General features: G+C 48.1%; 1 protein-coding gene across 2 annotated transcripts in view; it reads left to right on the plus strand.

The window, feature by feature from the left end:
* SUPT16H (SPT16 homolog, facilitates chromatin remodeling subunit) overlaps positions 1-23,878 on the plus strand; it is a 979,449-nt gene that overhangs the window by 725,104 nt on the left and 230,467 nt on the right. For both annotated transcript variants that reach the window (XM_069642728.1, XM_069642729.1), the window contains exons 18-19: positions 2,083-2,201; positions 16,996-17,121. In XM_069642728.1, coding sequence (XP_069498829.1) covers positions 2,083-2,201; positions 16,996-17,121 — 245 coding nt within the window. The remainder of the gene's footprint in view (positions 1-2,082; positions 2,202-16,995; positions 17,122-23,878) is intronic.

The following is a 23,878-nucleotide window of genomic DNA, read 5'->3' on the forward strand; positions in this document are numbered from 1 at the left end:
AATGTCCCTGTACCGTTTCCGTTGGAGAAAGTTCTGCGATTGGTGCAGGGTTCAGAATGTGGATCCTTTTTCGTGTGACATTCCTATCGTTCTGTCTTTTTTGCTTTCTTTGGCCAACAAGCGCCTGCAAGTGAGTACCGTTAAAGGTTACCTGGCGGCGCTGTCTATATTTAAGTGCTCGTCTGAGGAGTGTTATTATTTTAAAATCCCTTTAATTTCTCAGTTTCTGAAAGGGCTCACTGTGTTCCCTCCGCCACCTTTCCAGGTGCCCGGTTGGGATCTGAACCTTGTTGTCAAGTTTCTAATGGGTGCTCCCTTTGAGCCTTTGCATTCTTGTCCTTTGAGACTGTTAACCCTTAAAACTGTTTTTAGTTGTGGTCACTTCCGCTCGCAGAGTGAGTGCGTTGCAGGCACTTTCAGTTAAGCCACCCTTCACTGTGTTTCATAAGGACAGGGTTGTCCTTGGAGTTCGTCCTTCCTTTCTTCCAAAGGTGGTGTCGGAATTCCGTTTAAGCCAGGTTATTCTTCCAGCATTTTATCCTCCTCCACATCCTGGTAAGGAAGAGGTGAGGCTCCATAGGCTGGATCCTAGGAGAGCTTTAAGCTTCTACATTTCACGCATGTCCCAGGTCAGAATGGACAATCAACTCTTTATTGGTTACGCTGGAAGGCATTTGGGAAAAGCTGTTACTAAGCAGACTTTGTCTCGGTGGATCATCTTGGCAATTGCCGAATGTTACCGCTTGGCGGGTAAAGACCCTCCGGTAGGCTTACGGGCCCATTGTACCAGGGGTATGGCTGCCTCTACTGCCCTGCAGAGGGGTGTTCCTATTCGTAACATCTGTGATGCAGCCACCTGGGCTTCGGTCCATACTTTTGTATGTCACTACTCCCTCGATTCTATCCGGGGGCAGGAAGGCACTCTTTTTTTTTTTTTACTCTGCAATTTGATTGGGCATTCTAAATTTGTATTTTCTAAATTCTTTTACCACCTCCTTACGTTGGTACTGCTTTGGGAGTCTGTCATAGATATGGAATACGTCGGAGGACCCAATCCCCTTGAACAACAAGTTACTCTCTTACCTGTGTAAAGTTATTTCGATGGGATGGTCCGACATATTCCTTATCGCTGCCTACCCCGCTACAGAATTTCTTATGCGATTTCAGCTTACGTTTCCGCAAGGCTTTCTGTGGTCATACTGGCAGAAGATTGGTGTCACACGTTCTGGGAAAAACTATAACTGAGGCTACGGGCGTCGTGCGTCCTACTTAGAACATCTGGTGCCGTCGGAGGAGGTCCTCAGACGGCGTATCAACGTCATCGACGCAGGACACAGACGCCGAAAGATTTTCCGAAGCAGCACAGCTGTGGTGATCCCTGTCATAGATAGGGAATACGTCGTTGGACCATCCCATCGAAAGAACGTCACCAGGTAAGAGAGTAACTTGTTCTTTGTAACAAATGTGGGTGTGCCCCACTACTATTTTTATATGGTAGAACTGTAATTACTGTCATTTTCTGTAACAATTGGTTAGCGCAAGCAACTACTGTTGAAGCAGTCACCTATGAAAAGTATTGTTAGTAATTCCTGTGATATTTTGGTTTGTCCAAGGAAGTATTTACCTACCGTGCCTTGTGTATCAGAATACATGTATATTTTAATAAAACTTTCAGTGTGTAAGAGCTTCTTTGGACTATTGTATTGAAGGAGTGCATTGTACTTATCTACAACTAACATCCTATGCATAAGGTAAGCCTGGCTGCTCTGCGATTCTAACAATCCTTTGGGTAGTTCAGACTTATACTAAGAGTTGGAGACCTGCATATCAAGGTATAGTTGTATAGTCTTAACTCCAAGTGGACTTTAACACCCTTAAAGTAAATTATTGTGATAACATTATTTGTGCCTTCTAAGTCTAGTAAAACACTTTCAAAATCCTGGGCATATCACCATGGATCAGTGTAAAGGTTTCTGGTGCGTTAGTGATTAGCGGGTTATCTAATCACTATGTATACGCCTTTAAGTTGTCAGTCAAGCGCCATCGCTGACTTAATTATTCTTGCTTTCTCATTTCCTACAGGTTTCAGGTTCACATCTGTGCGTGGTGACAAGGTTGACATATTATACAACAACATCAAGCATGCCGTGTTCCAGCCGTGTGATGGAGAGATGATAATTGTGCTTCACTTCCACCTAAAGGTACCGAGTACGTCCTACTCGACTGCTTTGAACTGAGCCGATAAGTTTACAGAACGGAAATATACTGCCTTCTGCGCTAGAGCCAATAAATATTTGATGGTTCTGCAGGGAAACCCATATAAAGACAACTTCTTGATCTCTTTTGTGTGCCTTCATTCATGAAGAAAATAGTATGTTATATTTCCCAAAAAAAAGTCTATCAATTGTCAGTATAATCGTCTATCTTACATTTTTGTCCTTAATTTGCTGAGACCTCTTTCTATCCCTCAGCTCATCATTAGAGCATATAATCATGCTGGGTTAGTAACATTAAATGCTATGTGCAAACACATTATGCTATGCTATTCAGCAAGGTAGTTTACAACGGAGAATTACTAATGCATATACAACATATATCAGTCCATGTTATGATTAGTCCAAAAACATAAACCAATTTTGAGTAATACATTTTTTGAAAAATGTAACAAACAAAAGTGGAAAATAAGTTGGTACTTTAGAACAAAAAGTAAAATCATTAGTTGAATCACTTTATCAAGTGTTTTTTTCCATACGCATGGTTTTGAAAAATGCCTGTTTCCATTGTTAATTCACAGGACTTCAATGCATTGTGATACTTATCAAAGCATTATTTGATATGGCATTTGTAACGCGCCTATACACAAGTGTTTCAAGGCGCGTAGTGTAGTACATTGTTGTTGCATGTAATTGATTAAAGGGTGATGTGTTTTTTCTCTCGATTAATTTCAAATTAGCGCTGCATTTATCTGTCTTTATTGTGATTAGATCTATAGTACCTTCATTGTCTGACTGTACATCTATAGTTCATGCTTTATCAAGTCTCTGAGGAAGATTTTGGACTCATCACTAGCAATTAAACGTACATTACTTTAACTATAGTGCTATGACCTGTATTGATACTAGCCTTGTACCGTTGGTTGAATTTTTCTTCAATTACAGATTCTCATACATGTATTTTTTTTCTTTTACTGTTCACCTTCAGAGAATTTTTCCATCTATCACATGTGGACCATCCATTCTTGCATTGTACCACTGTTAATTTACCTACAAGAATGATTATTTAAGGTGGTTTTTAAGATCTGCAGTTCCATCCATGATTATCTTTCATATAAATCAAGGTTTTGTTGGACCGCCTAAGTGATATCTAGGAGATTAAGCGGTTTATTTCTTTTTTTTGTGCTAATGAGAAACCATGCTTTATCTTGATCTATAATGGGATTAAATATCCTTGTTATACATTCTCTCCTTAGCTTAATTCTGGTACAGTCAGAACAAATATTTCTGTTGCATGTTTGCAAGGGTCCCACCACTAGTTTAACTGTCATTTATATCTTAAAATTAAAAATAGAACATGCATTTGTAACTTACTGTATCATGGCGCCCATCTTATCACTCATTTAACAGTATTGCTGCTGTTGACTAATTGTTGAGTATTTAACTAAAGTCCACCTATGGTAGGACTGTAATAGACTCACTTTTAGGTGTACCTGTCTCCAACACTGAGGTTTGTCCTGAACTACCCAAAATGTTTGGTAGCTTTGGTCGAGAAGCCAGGCTTAGTCTAGGAGGGAAAAGGTCTGTATGTGAGTACAAAGACATCAGGGCACACCAATAGTCAAGAATACACTTACACACTGTAGTTGTTTAAAAATAGTGTTATAAACACTAAGGCAACTACAACATTACTAGGATTACAAGCAAGTAAACATATTCACAAATATACAGTAAGGCGTTGGTTAAGCATTACTCAATTCAGTAGTTGTCTTGGATGATATACAGGTAAGTAGTCCTAGTAGCATATAAACTAGCAAATCAATTTTTTAACCAACATTTAAGTTAATACAATGATACTGGTAAGTAACTTTTAGGCAGCCTACTCTTTGAGAATCACATCCAGAGATGGGGGCGGGACTTTCCAAAGTCGGTTGGGACACTTTGACCAGGGCCCATGGGCGGAAGAACAAAGGAAGGAAGATACCATCAAACTTAGCAGGATTCTTCAATGTTGCTGGTAAGTAAAAAGGTTTAGTTAAAAAAAAAGGTTCAGGGAGGTCAGCTAGACCCCCTTGGAGGATTTTAGCCCTAAAGACCCTTGATCCTGGGAAAACACTAGCGGGTTGTCAACCCCAAAGTGTCTCAATGAGCTAAGGAGGAATACAGAGCACTGCAAGCACCAAGGTCTCTTGGTGCTTGCAGCCCCCCGTGGCTGCCCCCAACACGCCTGCTTCTCTCCTTGCTCTTCCCTGTCACACCTGAGGTTTCTAGACCAGTTTGGTCTATGAAAGCCTCCTACAAGCAGGTGGTCTCTTGCCCCTCCAAAACCATCAAGGACAACATTGACGCTCTAGCTCCAGTCTTGCTAGCTCTGCAACCTCTCCTTTGCCACTGGCGTTTTCCCCATCTCTCTCGAGCATTCTCTTGTGCGCCCTCTGCTCAAAAAACCCTCTGCTGACCCTCCTATTCCGGCAAACTATCACCCGATTTCCATCAGTCCTATCCTGGGCATACTCCTGGAGAAGTTGGCTATTTATCAGTTTACCCCCCACACTGAATCTATTGGTTGTCTCCATGACCATCAGTCTGGCGTTGGAGCACCAGAGGCACGGAAACTGCTTTTTGAGGGGATTGTCCTCTGACGAATTCCAAATCTATGACTGTAATGACCAGAGCTGTGCTGCCTCGGAAACTATTTCGGCGTAGGCGTCCTGCGTCGATGACGTTGATACGCTGTCCCTCGAGGGCCTCCGTCGAGGGTGAATGTCACCGGATGTTATATATAGGATGCACGGTGCCTGTAGCCTCAGTTACGTTTTTTCCGTGAACGTGTTCGCTTCGGAATCTCGGCGCGCTCGGTTCTTCTACTTTGAATTGAGAAAATGTCTTCTTCTACCCCGATGTCGGGCTTTAAAAAGTGTCGGGACTGCGGTTCAAAAATGTCCATCACGGACCTGCCCAACGTCTGCCTCTAGTGCCTCGGCAAAAGCCACGCCACTGACGGCTGCAATGACTGCCAGTCCTTGACAGCGAAGGCCTTGCGGCAGCAGAAGTAATTATCGGTAGGTAGGGTATCTAAAACCCATAAGTTGAAATCTGCTGGGCTTTCGACCGACGACTTGAGGGGCGACTCTCTGCGTCGGTGTAAGTCCAGGGGGGGTCTCGGAGTGGGTCCCGCCATTCCTCTGCCTCTTCTATGCATTCTCGGAAGCGCGGTCGCCTTCCCCGTCCTCGTCGGAGAAGTCGGCCAGACAGCGGGTGACTTGTCCTACCAAGTCTTCATCGCTGGCCGAATGGGACACATTCTGCCAGCAGATGATGGGGATTTTCGAATCGCAGGGCACCGTCCGTCCGCGCCTTCGAGAGAAGCCAGCAAGGAACGAGCTAGAGCCACCGCTCGCACTCCTTTGGGCTCGGGCAGTCGGTGCGATCATCTGGAGCCGTCTAGGTCCCGATCGGACAAGGTTGATCGCCATAGCCGTGCCAGGTCCTCGACACCCTCAAACGTTGGAAGCTGTGAAGCCTTCTAAGAAGGCATCAACGCAATCGGCGCTGTGTCCGTCGGGGGACTCTCTCGAGGCTCCGGCTCTGAAGAAGTAGTCGACGCCATCAGCGCCGAGGCAGTCTAAGGACACTCTCGGGACTCTGGCCTCGAAGCAGTTGTCGAAGTCGACTCCTTTCGAGGAGAATTTGCCGGAGGTGCCCTGGAGGGCTGTGGAAACTCGGAGGAAGGCTCTCAGTAAGTCGGTGAGGCCAGTCTTTGAGCCCTTCTCTGGTCATCCTCCCTCCCCCTCCGAGGGGGGATTTATTCCAGCCTTTGGATTACATTTCCATTTCAGAGGTGGAAGAAGGGTTGGATGAGGAGGGGGTTGTGCCTCCTGAGGTTCCTGATGACCTGTTGTCTGGTCAGTCAATTGGAAGTCCTACGTCAGTCCTTACATGACGCCAGTGGTCTTGACACCTCTCCAGAGGTTGAGTTTGGCAGGCCTGAGCCTGGTACACATGCTGAATCCTCATTTAGGCGTCTCATGTCGAGGGTGACTGAGTACTTGGGGTAGTCTGATCAACCTGTTGATTTTCTGCAGGATGACCTGACAGATATCCTGGACCAAAGTCCACCCACTGACCCAGTGTTGCCATTTCATATGGCTTTGCAAAGAAGGGTGGCAGCGGCTTGGACTGCTCTGGAGAGTCTCCCTGCAGTGAATAAGTCGCTTCTGAAAAAATACCGTCCAGCCAGTGGTGACCCCTGCTACTTGTCAACGCACCCCACTCCGGAAAGTTTGGTGGTGCAGGCGGCTACGGGCCCAGCGACGCAGGCTGCGTACCCTACCATCCCTCCTGATGGGAACGACAAGCGATTTGATGGTTGGGCGAAGAAGGTATTTTCTTCTTGGGGTATGGCTTTAATGGCAGCCAACTCTGTTTGTGCCTTGGCAAGATTCACTCGCACTCTGTGGAATTGTGCATCTTTGGCGGCTGAACATATTCCTGAAGGGGAGGAACGGGATGGTTTTCTAGCCCTTGTCCAAGATGGCAAGGATGCCATGTGTGAATCCGTTCAGTGGGGTCTGGACATGGCAGGCTGTGTCAGCCGGTCCATGGTGGCAAGCACCGTGATGCGCAGGTTTGCGTGGTTGTGAAAGTCTGGGTTTGTTCCTGATGTGCAATCCCGGCTTCTCAACATGCCGTTTGATGGCGTCCATCTTTTTGGCAGCAAGGCTGACGAGAGCCTTGAGAGCTTGCAGACCTCCAAAGCTGCAGGGAAGTCTTTGAGCGCTGCAGTACGCCAACCTCTGCCTTTTCCTCCTAGGTGACAGCAATGGAGTGGAAGTTCCTCTCGTACTACTCTTCCTTTGGTAGATCGAGAGGAGCTGCCAGTCAAAGGGGCCACCGTAGGAGTAACGGAGGTGGAAAGCAAGGTACTCGAGGTGCCAAAGCCGCTCGGCAGTTGCCTGTTTGCCCTCAGGCACTACTGCAGCTGCGTCAGCTCAGTCATGAGGCCATGTCCCATGGTTCGCCGGTTGGGGGGGAGGGGGGACTGGCACAGCATCTTGTAGCATCTTGTAGAATGGCGTGCCATTACTTCAGATGTGTTGGTTCTGGAGATCATAGCCCACGACTACTGTCTTCCCTTCCGGCAGAGACCTCACGACGATCCACTGGGGAAGCTCTCTTTGAAGCGTCCAGATCCGGTCATTGCGCAGGAAATCCTTTCCCTGCTGGAGAAAGGGACCATAGAACTGGATGGTATTCCCCATATTTTTTGATCCCGAAAAAAGACGGAGGCTTGAGACCCATCATGGACTTGCGTCCAGTTCAAGATGGTTACTCTTTCTAAAGTTCTCCAGGCCCTTCAACTTCAGGATTGGTTGGTGTCTCTCGACCTCAAGGATGCTTACTTTCATGTGCCGATTCATCCCAAGCTCAGGCAGTACATGAGGTTTGTGGTTGGCGACTCACATTTTCAGTTTCGGGTCCTGCTGTTCGGATTGACCTCTGTCCGAGGGTCTTCACCAAGCTCAACGAACAAGTTACTTAACTTACCTGGTAACTTTCTTTCGATGGGATGTTCCTCCGACGGATTCTTCATTGAACCCTCCCAGCCTGCCCCTCTACAGAATTTCTTATGCGATTGCAGCTTAAGTTTCCGCAAGGCTTTCTGTAGTCATACTGGCAGAAGATTGGTGCCACACATTCTGGGGAAAAAACTACAACTGAGGCTACGGGTGCCGTGCGTCCTATATATAATATCCGGTGACGTCGACCCTCGACGGAGGCCCTCTAGGGACAGCGTATCGACGCAGGACGCCTACGCCGAAAAACTTTACGAGGCAGCACAGCTGTGGTCATTACTGTCAGATGTGGAATATGTCGGAGGAACATCCCATCTATAGAACATTACCAGGTAAGATAAGTAACTTGTTTTCTGAACACCCGTGAAGATCTGCTCTCAAACCTTGACTCTAACTCTACCATCATGCTCCTTGACCTCTCCTCTGCTTTCGATACAGTAAACCACAACATCCTGATCTACCTTCTCCATGATGCCCTGGGCATCACAGATCAGGCCCTGGCGTGGGTAGCGTCCTTTCGCTCTGACCCACCTTCCACAGGTAGACCTCTGGTCCTTCTCTCGATCACTCGCTATTTATGGTGTCCCCCAGGGATCTTATCTAGCCCCCTGGTTTTTCAATGTCTACATGGCCCCTTTGACCCACGTGATCTCGCCCTTCACTTCCAACTTTCAGTGTAATGCGGATGACAGAGCTCTTTCAGGCTACCCTCGGCCTCTTACTCACTCATTCCTGTCTGAAATTCAGTCCTGGTGTGCTGCTGATGATTGCTGCCTTAATGACAATAAGACTGAGATCATCCTCATTGGGACCCCCTGCTCCCACTTTCCCACTCTTACTCTGGCCGGCCTCCATTGGTCTTGTGCCCTCACCCACCAGTGAGGCAAAAATATGGGTGTCATCTTCGACTCTACTCTCTCCTTCTCTTCTCACATCTCGGACATGTCCAAAAAGTCCCATTACCAGCTGCACCTCCTCAGTTATTCTAACTTTTCTTAACTTTCCCCATAGGCTCACTGTATCCAGAGCCCTGGTTCTCTCCAGACTGGTCTACTGCAACAGTCTTTCTCAACCTTCCTACTTCTACTCTCTGACCCCCTTCAAATTATGCAGAATAGAACTGTAGGACTTGTCCTTTGCATAAAGTCCAGGGATCGCATCTCTCTGGCACTGAAATCACTCCACTGGCTCCCTGTGGCTGCAAGGATCGACTTCAAGTCCCTCTGCATAGTCCACAAGGCATTCTGGGGCTGGGGCCCTTACTATCTACAACGCTTTCTTCCCAAATACTCTCCTTATGAAGCCCTCTGCTCGGCCTCCTCCAACTCTCTGCGGGTGAGCTGTTTTTCCAAACACAGATTTGGGGGTAGATCCTTATCCTCTGCAGGTGCCTCCCTCTGGAACAACCTCCTTGCCCCTGTTAGGGCGAATTCTCAGAAATGTGCTTCTTCCCTCCACCCAAGAGACCCCCAGCAACTTTGCTGGATTTTCAGGGCTTGATTTTTTTAACCTGGAGAGAGTGAGACCCTTTTTCCCACTCTCTTGTGTTTTAATGTGGTTTTGTACTCTTTCTTTGGTTCTGGAGTCTGACAAACTCCATAGGCATCATCTTTTACATTGTGTCACACAGCACCTTCAGTGAAGTGACACAGGTAAGTCTTTTAGATTTCCCAAGGTTTAAATACCTTCTCTGGGATGAACTACTGTTTCCCAGAGCAGTAAAGTTAAATTGACTTTACTTATTTGTAACTTGCTAGACCCTCACTGAATGACTGGTGGCAGTGGTTTTGTTTTAACTACCGTGGTGTGCATTTACCATGGGCTGCGTTCGCAGCTACAATAAACCACCCAAGAGTGCCATTTTTGTCAAAATGGCCCGGTCTTTTTTTCGCCATTTCTTTGTGGAGAGGTCCTTCTTGAGATTTACTCTGCGCGCCAAACCAGCTTTGGTCCCATTGTTCGATTTGCCTTTGGCGGGATTCACGAGTGAAGCCCGCCTCTGGCTCCAGGGTGTCTGGGGTAGGCTGGAATGGAAGTGAGGCAGGTGCCCAAAACTCCCTGTGCTTAGTCACCTAGGAGACCCAAATGCACTCTGTGGTGATTGGCCGGCTGACTGTCCGGTAAGAACAGCCACCCTGCTGGGTGACTGACAGCTAGGCTGGAATGAATGGGAGAGAACTGAATAAAAGGCGATGCTTTTGGCTTGGAAGGCAGTCAACCACTGGACGAAGGAACTGAAGAACTTGAAGAGGACGCCTGCTGCAACTACTGGACCATTGGTTTGCCCGGTGAAGCTCTGTTGCTGTGCTGAAACTCCAAATTCGTATCGACAGAGAAGCCCCTGCAAGGACGACTTCTCCCCTTGAGTTGGTAGGTCCATTCAACGCCTAAGTAAGCCACTTGGACATCCTTCTAGTATTTGGATGAATCTCCACTGCGGTTGCTGCTGAAAACCGTATAGCCAGGGAGAGGAACACCAGATTGTGTGTGTTGCTTTTAATTTGGCCAAGAGCTCCAGGAAGATCTGGATTCCCAGGAAGCAGGACTGACCGAGCCTCAGCCCCCTCAGAGTGCGGGACCTCGGAAGCAACACAAGTCCATCCCGGCAGCCAGAAACCGCAGTGTTGCTATTTGCAGTACTTCCGTGGAGCTGAAACACTGAAGGCCACTTGTTTGAAAGATTGCTGGTTGTGAGCGGTGACTGTCCCCTTGCAGTTCAGGAGTCCCCAGAAGTCCTCCTTGTCCCCATGACTGAGGCCCAGGAACACTGAGATCTGCTGAGCTGCACAGGAACAGAACTCATCAGCTGCACTTTTTCTTCAATACAAAGGGACTGTAAAGACGGAGAGAACTTGCCGATCATTGTAGAGTTGCTTGCATCGTCTACCACTCACAAGTCTTAACAGCTTGTGGCCCTACATTTGATTCTTTTCTTCAAAGACTTAAAAAACATTGTGCAAAGCCTTTGTCTACTTACCTACCAGAGGTGCTTCATCCTATATAAGACTTTTGCCCATTGACTTTGGCTTAGCCTATTATACTGAATGACTCTGCTTAGGGGGATCCAAAAGTATTTGCCTGCTTAAGAATATTTGTGGTCTCTTGTTTGTTCTGATCATCTTTCCCTTTTACCAACTTCTAAGAGTGTTTTAAATGTCAACAGTAATATATTAATGTCCCCAGCACCCTAGCTATTGAAGTCACCTGAAGGTGTAGGTTGTGTCTGGGCCATCGCAAAAGGGGCTTTACTGATTTAGAAACTAAGTGTGTACAAGTGTATTTGTGTGTTACAATTATATTGCTCCCTTCTGAAGGCTTATTCTAACTGACTGATAAATTAATAATTGTTTATTCAAGAAACCTTGTGTGTACGTGTTTATTTGAATACTTATCTCTGTGTAACTCCCCAACAGCTCACATTGACCCCTCTTGAGATAAACCTGGCTGCTCAACACGCGACCAAAACTGTAGTACACGCTTATACCAAAGGTTGGGTTTCCTATACCTGTAGTCAGAGTTGTTGTAGTGCACACTAAGGGTACTGCATACACTCTTTGCCTAACAATTGCCACCAGCCGTAACTAGAGGGTTGTCTGTGACTAAAAAGCCACAAGAGCAGAGAGGAGGATACAAGGGATCTATTCCCTTGGCACTCCACATAAGGTGATGTGTGCCAATCTCTCACAGTATAAAGTTTTAGGAGAGATACAAAGTATCCCTCCATCCTTAAGAACTGTAGTTACTCAAGGATAAAGAGAGAATCTCAAAGGAGAACCCAAAGGGTGCCCAGCAACTGTCCATAAGGAGCTGTTTGCTGCAAAAGTTAAACACAGATGTCTTTAAAGAGATCTGGAGGAAAGTAGACGCCATACTTAAGGTAATACAGAGAACAGAGTTCCAAAAGTCTGAGCAAATAAATGGGCGGAAAAGGATCAACTCATTCACGATAGAAAGAAAAAGGTATTGAAGTCCAGCAAAAAGTGTTGGGGATCTCACTGGGAGAGGGGATGAAGCGAGCTAGCTTGGGCGTTCCTCGGGCCGCACTCAGCCAGAACTCCAGACTGAACACATCCAACTGATTTCCTCAGCTCCACACCTACAGCTAAGAAGCGGCTATTGTGCAACAACCACATATCCGGTGCGCCCACGCACCATACAACACTCTCTCTCTACTGACTTGAACTTCGGTTCCCGAGGGCGTTCAACCTACCAGTACTTTGAGGTCATACCAATGATACATAAGGCACTATATAAATGCCAAGATACATAACATAAAAATTATGTATTTCCCTAACATTAGGTTGACTTTTCAGAACCCTAGACTGTTATGAAAAGTCTCTGATATGATATGGCATTTGTAACGCGCCAATACACAAGTGTTTCAAGGCGTGTCGCGGCATGGGAGGGGGAACAAAGGGAGGACGGACAAACTATCCTACTAGGCCAGGTGTCATTCAGATTGCGCAAGTGCGTGGGAAGGGGTCAGGGGCAGTGCTGTACATGGTACAGGATAATTAATAACAGCCAGCAAGTGCATGGGTAAATGCGGACAACAGGTGTCGAGAGCAGGTAGGGGGACTGTAGGGATACAGAAACAGTACCCAAGTGCGGGTGTTGCCTGGTGGGCAGTGCAGGTGTGTGACGCTGGGGGGCGAAGGACATGGCCAGAGATCGGGGTGTCAGGTAGCCAGTGCAGTTCTGGTTACAACCAGGTCAGCAGAGGAGAGAAGGAGAAAAAGCAGAAGCAAAGAGGTTTGAGGTGCTTCCAGAACCGGAGATGGTTCTCCAAGTTTAAGGGAGGCTGTTCCAGAGGGAGGCACCAGCCGAAGAAAGATCTACCGCCAACTCTTGCTTGGAGAAGCGACTGACCCTGAGGGAGTTGGAGGAGCGAAGTGCTCGAGAAGGAAGATATTTAGGAAGAGAGAGTTGAAGGTATTGAAGCCCCAGACCCCAGAAGTCCTTGTGGACGATGCAGAGGGTTTTGAACTTGATCCTTGCAGCCACTGGGAGCCATTGCAGAGATTTCAGTCCTGGAGAAATGCGATCCCTGGGCTAGAGGCCAAGGACAAGTCCTGCATTCCTGTTCTGAATAAGTTGCAGAGGGCGGAGAGTAGAAACGGGCAGATTAAGAAAGAGGCTTTTGCAATAGTCCAGCCTTGAAAGAACCAGAGCTCTGGAGACAGTGAGCTACTGGGGGAAGTAGAGGAAAGGAAGAATACCTCTCAGGAGGTGCAGCTGGTAGTGTGACTTCTGAGAGATGTCAGAGATGTGAGGAGAGAAGGAGATTGTGGAGTCGAAGATGACCCCGAGGTTTTTAGCCTTGCAGGTGGGAGCAGGAAGAGGGCCAAGAGAGACCGGCCAGAGAGCTACAGGAAAGGAGGGAGCGGTGTGCCGATGAGAATATCGGTTTTACTGGCATCAAGGCAGAGGTCATTGGGGGCACACTACTCCTGGATAGAAGACAGTCAGAGATGAGGGAAGTAGAGGAGGCGGCCGAGGGTAGCCCGAAGATGAGCTGGCTGTCATCCGCATAGCACTGAAAGTTGGGGCAGAGAGCGGAAATGCGGTGGGCAAGGAGTGCCAGGTATTGGTTGAACAGCCAGGGGGAGAGGTTAGACCCGTGGGGGACACAACAGGTAGAGAAAAAGATAGCGGAGAGGAAGGACCCAAGTTGGACCTGGGAGGGTCGGTCGGAGAGGAAAGAAGTCATCCATGCCAGACCCTGACCAGTGATACCCAGGTTATCACGGAGACGGTTGAGCAGGATGGCATGGTTGACAGTGTCAAGGGCAGAAGAGAGATCAAGCAGGATGAGGACGCAAGTGGTAAGAGTTAAGGTTGGAGAGCAGGTCCTCATGGATGTTCAGAAGAGCAGTTTCTGTGCTTCTGGCAGCTCTGAAGCCAGACTGATGGTCATGAAGACAACCAACAGATTCAGTGTGGAGATTAAGCTGGGAGATGGCCAGTTTCTCCAGGAGCTTAACCAGGAAAGGAGTGATGGAGATTGGGCAATAGTTAGCCGGGCAGGAGGTATCAGCAGAGGGTTTCTTAAGAAGGGGGTGCACAAGGGAGTGCTTCAAGGGGGATTGGAAGACTCCAGTGGCGAAGGAGTGATTGCAGAAATCAGCCAGTGCAGGAGCCAGGGAGTCGATGTGGCCCTTGATAGTTTTGGAGGAACAGGGGTTAACCTGTTTCGACGAGTTTCATAAATTAGACTTGTCTAGAAACCTCATCTGCGGATAATGGGGGGAAAGGCAGAGAAGGAGGGAGGAGAGGTGGCTGCAGAAGGGCCAGCAGAAGAGCAAAGGGTGGTGGGGGGGGGGGAATAGGAGGAGAGAGCAGACAGGATGTCCTGAGTTTTAGAGATGAAGTGAGAAGCCAGTGCTGTACAGAGGGCCTGGGTGGGGACAGGAGAGGTAGAGACTGCGGCACGATTGGTCAGTTCCTTGCAGATTTTAGAGTTCAGCCGAGTTGTTAGATGCCGCAGAGACGCAGGCTTGGATATGAGCTCTCTTCTTGGATAGGACAGAGAGCCGGTATTGCCTTTGCAGCAGGTGACGGGTCAGTTTGTCAGAGGATGAACATGAATCGCACCATTTCCTCTCGGCCACCCTACACTTGCGTTTTAGGGTGACGGGGTCTGAGTCGTACCAGGAGTTGCACTTGGCTTTGGGCTTCAGGGAGATTCTCATGACAGGGGCAAGGATATCAAGAGTATCAGATATAGCAGCGTGGAGCATAGAGAGGGCTGTTTCAGGATGAGTCGGCCAAAGTGGGACTGGGTGGGCGGGGGGGTGAGAAGGTGGCAGTGAAAGCCTCGGCTGACACGCGCTTCATGGGTCGGATGACAGAGAAGGTGGGTGGCAGTGATGGAAGTGGGAGGAGAGGAGAAATTGATCACTCCAGGAGTGGTGAGAGGAACGGAGAGGGGAAGGTCTGAGCAGATCAGAACATCCAGGGTGTGCCCTGCAGAGTGAGTCGGGCCAGAGGGGAGAATTGTGAGAGAGTCGTAGAGGTCACGAAAGAGTCCCGAGGAAGGACAGGAGGCATCCAGGTGGATGTTGAAATCTCCAAGAAGGAGGAGTTGAGTGGGTGAGGCCAGGAGTGAGGAGGAGAGGTCCGCTCACTCCGAGAGGAAGGAGGAAATCTGACCAGGTGGCCGATAGATGGTAGCCACAGTGAGGGAATGGCGAGGAAAGGGAGAGAGCCTGCAGACGAGGCATTCAAAAGAGTAGGCCTGCATAGGAATGAGAGAGGCAGGAATCCACTCAGGGAAGATTAGGGCAAACCCCCCCCCCCCCCCCCCCCCCCCCCCCAGAGCGGTTGGACCTGGGCGCAGAGATGATCTTGTAGCTTCAGTTAAGAGTGCTTCAAAGCTGGTGACGGAGCTGGCTGTGAACCATGTCTCGGTGAGACTAAGGACAAGTTCTTCTAGAAGGTGGCAGATATCAGAGTGTTTGATAGCAGAGCGAGAGTTTAGAGTGGCAATATGGAGAAGGTTGTCATCCTTGAAGTACTTAGGGGAGGGGTACAGATCAGAGTTACGCCCTGCGGAGGTGTAGGAGTCCGAGAGGGAAGGGGGAAGTCAAGGTAGCCAAAGAGGAGGCAGAAGGGGGAGACGAGGTATTCTATGAAAGGGGATAGGGGACAGCAGGAGAAGAAAGGAAGTTGATGAGGTGCGGGAAGCGTCTATCAAAAAGGAGCAGGTTGGCCTGAGGGCCTTGGACCAAGACGGTCCCATTAGAGTAAACATTAATGATGACCTTGGAGGAGAGGAGGCCAGGAGGGCGTCCCAATGGGTGCCACCATTAATGGAGAAGAGGCAAAGGGAGAGCGCAGAGACCATATGAAGGGTCCATAGGTCTGGCTAAGGCACGACAAAGAGGATGTCTGTGAGAGTTACCTTGGAGTAGGCACTGGTGTAGGTGTCGACGATGGGGAGGCCTGGGTTACAGACCAGGATGCCCTTTTTAAACTTCTTCCTACCAGATTTAGTGAGGAGAGCAGGATAGTCAATAGAGAAGCAATTAGAAAAGATAGGAGGGACAGCAAGCACCATAGAGTGGGTGGGAGAGGAGAGAGGTGGAAGGGAGAGGGGGGGGGAAGACACTAGCAAGGACACCAGTGTAGGCAGACGAGACAGTGAGACGACACTCTGGATTAAGGAGCTCACAAAAAGTACATTATTGTTGAGACAGGTGAGAAGACACACCTAAGTTTGAGATTCCTGAATGGGGAGAAAAGGCCTAGTTTTAACGTTGCAATTTTATAGTACTCGACAGTTAGTCACACTTAAAAACAGCCGGGGAGTGAACCACCTGCAGGTGGAAGGGTGGGGCGAGGCAGTTGGAAGGAGGGTGACTGGCAGCTGGCGTCCCCTGCGGACACCTGCAGACACTACCAGTGAGCTGCCAAGTAGGAGCCGCCCTTTGCCTAGGTGCCCTTGGCATGGGGCTGCAGAGCAGGGGGTGCCCAGGGAGGGCCTGTAAGTAGGAAGGGAGAGCCAATCAGGGAGGGAGTGGGCAGACAGGAAAGTGGGAGGAAACTATGACGGGGAAAAGGACAACGCGGGAGCAATGAACAGGGGGGGCAGGGGGCACAGACCAAGATTAGCTGCAAAATAAAGGCCCCAGAGGGTCTTGCCAGCAATTCTACGCAGCTATGGCACCCTCTCGTGCCAGGATGGAAAATGTGTAGGTTCTCATGTGTAGGCTCTAATGTAGGCTCCTCTCCAATCTGCAGTGCGTCGCTCACTCGCAGTAGTAATGAAAATAACTATTATTGCAAAGCTGAAAAACAGGAGACATCCTGCATGAAGTCTTATGTGCATGTGATAAATCAAACTTTGTAGAGTGCTTTCACACTCCATTCAGCACTACACAAATACTGATAAGCCTTACCCCAATGTTGATTTATACAATCCTCTGTTTTTCCCTTTATTTTGTTAGGCTTTTGTGGTGGCCTCATTTCCATGACTGGTCTTCCCAAACTTTGCCATAGGGTACAAAAGGAAAGATAATAATTTTGTACTGAGCATTAAGGGTTTGATTGTGGGAAACCTGCCCATAGGTTTGGGACAAAACTAAATGGTCTTATAAGTGCTGCATTTTCCAAAGCCCCTTCTTGGAGAACTTTGTGGTGCCAGTGTGGGAGTGCGGGGGGGGAGTTGCCAGGTCTTCTGACGTTTCATACGTTTCCTCCCATAGAATGCCATAATGTTCGGGAAGAAAAGACACACGGATGTCCAATTCTACACTGAAGTGGGTGAAATCACGACCGACCTGGGTAAACACCAGCACATGCATGACCGAGATGACCTCTATGCTGAGCAGGTGAGCTTTTGTGCAGGATTGGGTAGTGGGTGTGAAAATATTAAATATTTGTGTAAAGTTATGTGACAATTTGCAGGCACTTCAAAAATGTTTACAGTTTTGATTCTTAAGTTTGACAGTCTCATATTCTTGTCAGTCTGTTTGATGGACGACCATTGAACAACCAGTTTAGATGCACGTTTTAACCTCTTAAATTCTAACAGCATTGTTGGGGATGTATTTACAGAGGCAACTGGTGAGGGGTGTGAAGAGACCTACTCTCGCTACCCCAGGTGCAAAATAGGGTGTTGAACAAGTTAATCAAAACGCACACAATGGTTAATGTAGCAGAATGTTGGGGTGTAATTCCATTTTGAGGCGTTCTGATGTCCTGTTTTATGGAAACTTTTTTTTTTTTTGGAACTCCTAGCTTTTTTCTGTTGTCAGAGGGACTTTAGAAGTCCCCCTGTCACTACAACCCTTTTTGGGTATATGGCTCCTTGGACAGGGGTGATTTTTCAATCCAACAATTTTGTCTCTAGGGTGCTATCACCCTACATCACTACATTGGTTTTAGGGAGTAGGCTTTTAGCACTGTAATCTAGTTTTTGGCTTCACAGGAGGTACACATCATTGTATTGCATTAGTAGCTTGATGTACCTTTTGGTAGCTATTGGGAATACCAATAGGTTCTTTTAAATCCTACTCTGACATTTTGTTTATGGCCTTTCTTTGTTCAAGGTAGCCACATTGGATCTTTGTGAGCCCTCAATGGTACAGGCAAGCTGCGCACATCTGTTTACTGCGCCATAATTGGATTTCAAAAACTTGAACTTGTTCCCATGTTTGAAAATCAATTTATTGATGGCCCTTTTTACGATAACACGTGTTTCGGCACATTCCCTGTGCCTTCCTGAGATCAGGGCAATGTCCATCCACTGATTTATCAGCTACACATTAACGTGGTTGGCGAATGAGTCCCATCAGATTCTGTGCGTCTTCTGAAAATGTCAAGATTCCTGCATCCCGCAACATTGCCCTGATCTGAGGAAGGCACAGGGAATGTGCCGAAACACGTCTTATCGTAAAAAGGGCTATCAATAAATTGATTTTCAAACATGGGAACAAGTTCAAGTTTTTGAAATCCAATTGTGGCGCAGTAAACAGATGTGTGCAGCTTCCCTGTTCATACTTACAAACGGAGTGGGGGAACTCAGTGTCTCCGTTCTTCCTGCACACACCATTGTGACACCACCGAAATTGGTGTATAGATCTTAGGTCGCGGAGGTCAAAGAGTGATTTTCCTAAAAAAAAGTTCCTTGTATTTCTATAAAGCCCTCAATGGTAGTCTCCATATTTTTCTTAACTGTTAGGCAAGTGTTAGGAAATATTTTTCTTTTTTCTGCCCCCTGTAGACATCCTAGACACCCTACTAGTTTCTATTTCGAAACATTCCTTACTTTTTGAGGTAAGTGAAGCCTTTTTACTCCACTGGACTTGCTAAGATAATCTGTTTTGTGGGCATTGATCAGTCCCTATGGCTATCGGTACAGGAGAACTCCGTTCTCCATGGTAAAATTCCTGGTTTCTTTTGGTCTGCGTACATCTTCTGTGAAGTTCCGTAGAGACACTGTCTCAAACTATGTTTTTGGTAACTTTGTAGTCACTTAAATGTGTGCAGGATGAGCTGGTGGTAGCAGATACTTTTGTATGTTTTAGTCATTCACTTTTGCGTTTTACAGCTCAATGCCAATTCGAGTACCATATATACGAAAATGGCTGTGCCATGAGATTTTCTCAAGTCCTTCGGTCATCTTGTGGGTTGAACTTCCTCCAGCCTAGGAGAGCCTGGATTTTCCATATATAGTGAGCTCTTTCTTGGGGCAAGCTCCAGCATTCGTTGGAAGTTTGGCGATGTGTGGGGTTGGCTATGGGGCTTTTGTCTCTTGGCCCTGTTCACATTTGTGCCATAGTGTGTGTTACTGGGTGATGTAATGTCCAGTGGCTGTCCATGATTAGATAGCCCCTTCCAAGTTGTTATGGTGCCGATCCTTGCCATTGGTGGACTGGGCCACCCCAGCCCGAATTCTGAAGGAGGGGGACTCCTGTAGCCAGTCTTGAGATCATTCAAGCCATGACCCCCCCCCCCACAAAAGAGTAGCCAGCTGTTGGAAGTGTGCCAGCAGTACTTTCTTTACTTGCCCAGCAAAGCCCTGTCTCTGCAGATCTCTTAAAGACATTTGTCAGACTCGGAACTGAGACTCCTTGAACAGTGGGAACAACCAATCCTGGCCTCTGCTCAAGTCAGCCATCTGAAGGGTCACACAATCAATCTGTTGGCTTGTGTGGATGGGCTTCAATCACCTTAACTCAAAGTAAATAAACACAATAGTGGTCTCAATCCTTTTGCCGGCCTCTCTAGACGTGGGGTACTGCTAAACATGTGGTAGTACCGCACCAGGTGTCAATTGTATCCGTTCTGTTCCAACTCTTTTTAATAGAACCACATCGTGATGATTGCTGGTCCATAAATGGTCCGGTGCCTTCTCCAAATCATTCTTCCAGCATAGCAATGTATTTCTAACGAGGAGCATGGTGTGTGGTACTTCCCTTTTTGCTCTATCGCCATATGGCAATACACCCCAATCTCATAAACGCCTGCCTTTCTCCATCTACCTCCTGGCTGAAACCAGGCTGCCCTGCATTGCTGGGGTAAGCCATGGCTTTTTGTTGGCGTGCCTCGCGCATGTGAGTGCATTTTACCATTTATTTGGAAAAAAGAGAAAAAATTACACCATTTAATTGACAACGGTTTGTGGTTTGCATGAAGTATTATTCCCTGCCTCGACTGAACCCATCCACTAGGTTTTTGATCTTTGTTTCTATTTCGGCTTTGGCCTCATTGTTTCTCTGGCCTTTGAAGGTGGCCACACTGCCTTTTCATCATTGAGTGGCCTTGCCTGGCTTCTCTCCCCTCCTCCCATTGGTTGCCTGGCCTTGATAGGCCAATTGGATCAACTGGGAGGCGGGAGCTGGCTAGATCTACCAAGGCCCATGACAAAGGCTCTTGTCTGTTCACTGTCTGCTGCCAGAACGCTACTCGGCTCATTCCTGCACCCCAGCACCTGACCCTTCATGATGCTGCAACCTCACTCTTCATTTAAACCAGGACTACCTTGACATTCCGATCTTCTGTACTATGGGTTAGTTCGTCCTTCTGACTACGTCTAACCTCTCTTGACTTCACTTTCCCTCTCTGCTTGTTATCCCATGTTCATACTCTCAAATGCATTGCGCTTCGGCACCCACCACTAGCATTTGAGTCGAACTGTAATTATAAACCTAGCTGTGCTTTTTGTGCGGACTGCTGTGCCCTTTGTTATGTTACTTTGCATTTATATAGCGCCTTATGCATCATTAGTATGATCTCAAAGCGCTGGTAGGTTGAACGCCCTCGGGAACCGTAGTCCAAAGAGAGAGAGAGAACACACACTGATTTCCATCTGCGTTAGGCCTGAGGAGATGCATAGGCTAGCGGTGTGTGCTCAGCTAGCTGTGCTTAATTAGGATGTTGAGGAGTAAGAGGCAGGTGTTAGTATTAGAACAGCTATACTGTCCCAGTATTGCTGTGTTCTAGTTGAGTGGTGGGGTGTAGGAGAGAGTAAGCGTGGTAGTGTGATATGGTGGTTTTGGTTCCATGTACTCCGCCCGTTCCATCTGATCCAGCACCCTTGTTTACTGGACCGGCACACTATGGGTCTGCCTGCCGGGGTCGCTGCACCCGACCGGTCTGACCAGCCGGGCGCAGCGGCCCCGGCAGGCAGACTTGTCACAGAAGCACCGTTGGCAACCGTGCCAGTGCTTCCGTCTCCCCACTCCTATAGAGCAGCAAAAACTGGGCAACAGTGAGAAACACATGTGCGCATACAGATGTAGAGATGCACAACATAACAGTGAAAGAACAGCATTTAAGCAACAGGCTTTTAAATTCTAAATCACAGTAGCTGCAGATGGGGAGCATTAAGGAATGGAGGACAGTTCAGCAGGGCAGCCGGATGATCAGTCCGAGGTGCGGCTGGCTAAGTATGAGCGGAACTGCACACATGTGTCTTTAGGTCTGGAGGATTTGGGTAGTGTATTGATGTAGGCCTCCTCACAGTTCTGGGCCCATGTAAGGTCGACCAACCATGTCTTAGCTGTTGGAGGGTTCTTATCTTTCCATTTGAGAAATATGCACCTTTTGACGATCATGCACCCCATACTTCCAAAAGGTCGGAGGCAATTTGACGGAAGTGTAGACCAACCTCCACACAATGCTCCCAAAGGGGAATGATTGAGTGTGACCCCCACTATATCCGACATACTGTTTCCCACAATCCAGCCAGGGAAGGGCTGCGCCAAAACATGTGAACGTGATCAGCCTCGTGTGCACGGCACCTCGGACACAGTTGTTCCCCAGTATTAAGCATTTTACCCAGTTTTCCGGGTGTGTAGTAAAGTTTAACAATTTAAATTGCATGACACTAAACCTAGAATTCAGGGATACATTTCGTGTATGTTGGCACACATTTTCCATTGGGTATCGGACAACTCCACATTTGCTTGAATTTGATTGCTTCTCTGTAACTTGCTGGGCCAATGGCTGATCCTTTCCGCTGTACTTGTTCTACTCTTCCTGCTGCCCCTCTCCATAATCGCCCATGTCGCTTTCTGTTTCTCCCATCTTCTCCAACTGCTTCTCCATCACCTATCCTTCCCTTCTCACTAAGTCTTTTAGGAAGAAGTTTAAAAAGGATATTTTGTCCACCAACCCTGGTCTCTCACCATCACTGATACCTATTCCAGCGCTTCCTCCATACAGACCCTCACTGACATCCTCTGTCGTTCCTTCGCCAGATCTATGGACTTTTCATATGATCTCTGTGCTCCGTCGTCCTCTCCCATTAATGTTGGCACCCGCTGGGAAGTCCTTATGTCCCTCTTCGACTCCTCTGAGGTCATAATTAATGTCTACCTAAATGGCATCGTCATGGTCCAAGGCCCTCAGGCCAATCTCCTCTTTGAGGCGAGGGAAGCGCCCATCAATTTCTTTTCATCTCCTGCTGTCCCCTCCTTTCCCCCCTTGGCTACCTTGCCGTCTCTTCTCTTCTGCCCCACCTCAGGCTCCTTCCTCACCTCCACAGGGCATACCTCTGATTTGTACCCCTCCCCGGAATGCCTTTAAGGCTGGGAACCTTCTTCATCTTGGCACTCTCAACTCTTGATCTGCTGTCAAACACTCAGACATCTGCCACCTCCTGGAAGAACTTGACCTCAATGTTCTGGGTCTCACCAAGACGTGGTTCACGGCCAGCTCTGTCATGACCTTTGACACTCTCCTCCCTGAGAGCTACAAGATCCTCTCTGTACCCAGATCCCCCCGCCCGTCCAGAGGGGGTGTAGCCCTGATCTTTCCTGGGTGGATTCCTGCCTCTATCTTACCACCTCTTTCGAATGCCTTGTCTGCAGGCTGGCTACTCTCTACTGGCCCCCTGGTCAGATCACCTCATTTCTGACTGTACAGACTTCTCCTTCCTGGCCTCAACCACTCAACTCCTCCTTCTTGGTGACCTTATTATCCATCTTGACTCTCCTTGTTCCTCCTCAACTCTTCTGTGACCTCTGTGATTCCCTCTCCCCTTCTATCCTTCCCTCTGGCCCGACTCACTCTGCAGGGCACACACTGTCTTGATCTCCTAACCGCCCCATCCCTCTGACCACTTCTCTCTCCTGGAGCAATCACTGCCTCCTATCCCTCTCTACCACCCAGGCCAAGCCATCCCCAACACTGCCACCTACTTTCTCAGACATCCGGCCCATGAAGTGTCCTGGTTGAGGCTTTCGCCGCCACCTTCTCTCTCCTCCCCACCGCTAGCTGACTATCCTGACCAAGCCCTGTCTATGATCTACTCTTCCATTTCCGATACTCTTGATGCCCTTGCCCCTGTCATGTGGATCCGTTTGAAGCCCAAGTTCAATTCTTGGTATGACTGACCTAGCTACTCTTAAACATAGGTGTAGGCTGGATGAGAGGAAATGGAGGGCTTCTTGTTCATACTCTGACAAACTGGCCTGTCACCTGCTCCAAAGGGAATACCGACTCTCCATCCTCAATAAGAGAGCCCACATCCAAACCCATGTCTCTGCTGCATCTAACAACTCTGCTATACTGTTTAAAATCAGCAAGGCGCTGGCCAACTCTGCTGCAGTCTCTACCTCTCCTGTTGCCACCTGGGCACTTTGCACTGTCCTTGCCCCTCACTTCATCTCAAAAACATGGGACATCCAGTTCACCCCCTCATCCCCTCCTCCTCTTCTTCCCTCTCCTTCTGTGAACTCTGGCCCTCCTACAGCCACTCCCTCCTTCTCGCCCCCTCCCTCTTTCACGTCCTTTCCTCTTTTCTCCCCTGATGAGGTCTCTAGACCAGTCCAATCTATGATGGTATCGTCAAAACAGGTTCTTCCCTGTTCTTCCAAAACCATCAAGGACCACATTGACATCCTCCCTCCTGCCCTGGCCGATTTCTGCAACCACTCTTTCGCCTCACGAGCCTTCCCCTCCCCTCTGAAGCACTTTTGTGCACCCTCTTAAGAAACCCCCTGTTGACTCTTCTTACCCGGCTTACTATCACCCAATCCCCACACTCCTTTTCTGGGCAACTCCTGGAAAAGCTGGCCATCTCACAGCTAAACCTTCACTCTGATTCTGCTGGCTGTCTCCATGACCATCAGTCTGGCT

Source organism: Ambystoma mexicanum, unplaced genomic scaffold, assembly GCF_040938575.1.
Source record: "Ambystoma mexicanum isolate Mex_15411 unplaced genomic scaffold, UKY_AmexF1_1 Mex_scaf45, whole genome shotgun sequence".
NCBI lineage: Eukaryota > Metazoa > Chordata > Amphibia > Caudata > Ambystomatidae > Ambystoma > Ambystoma mexicanum.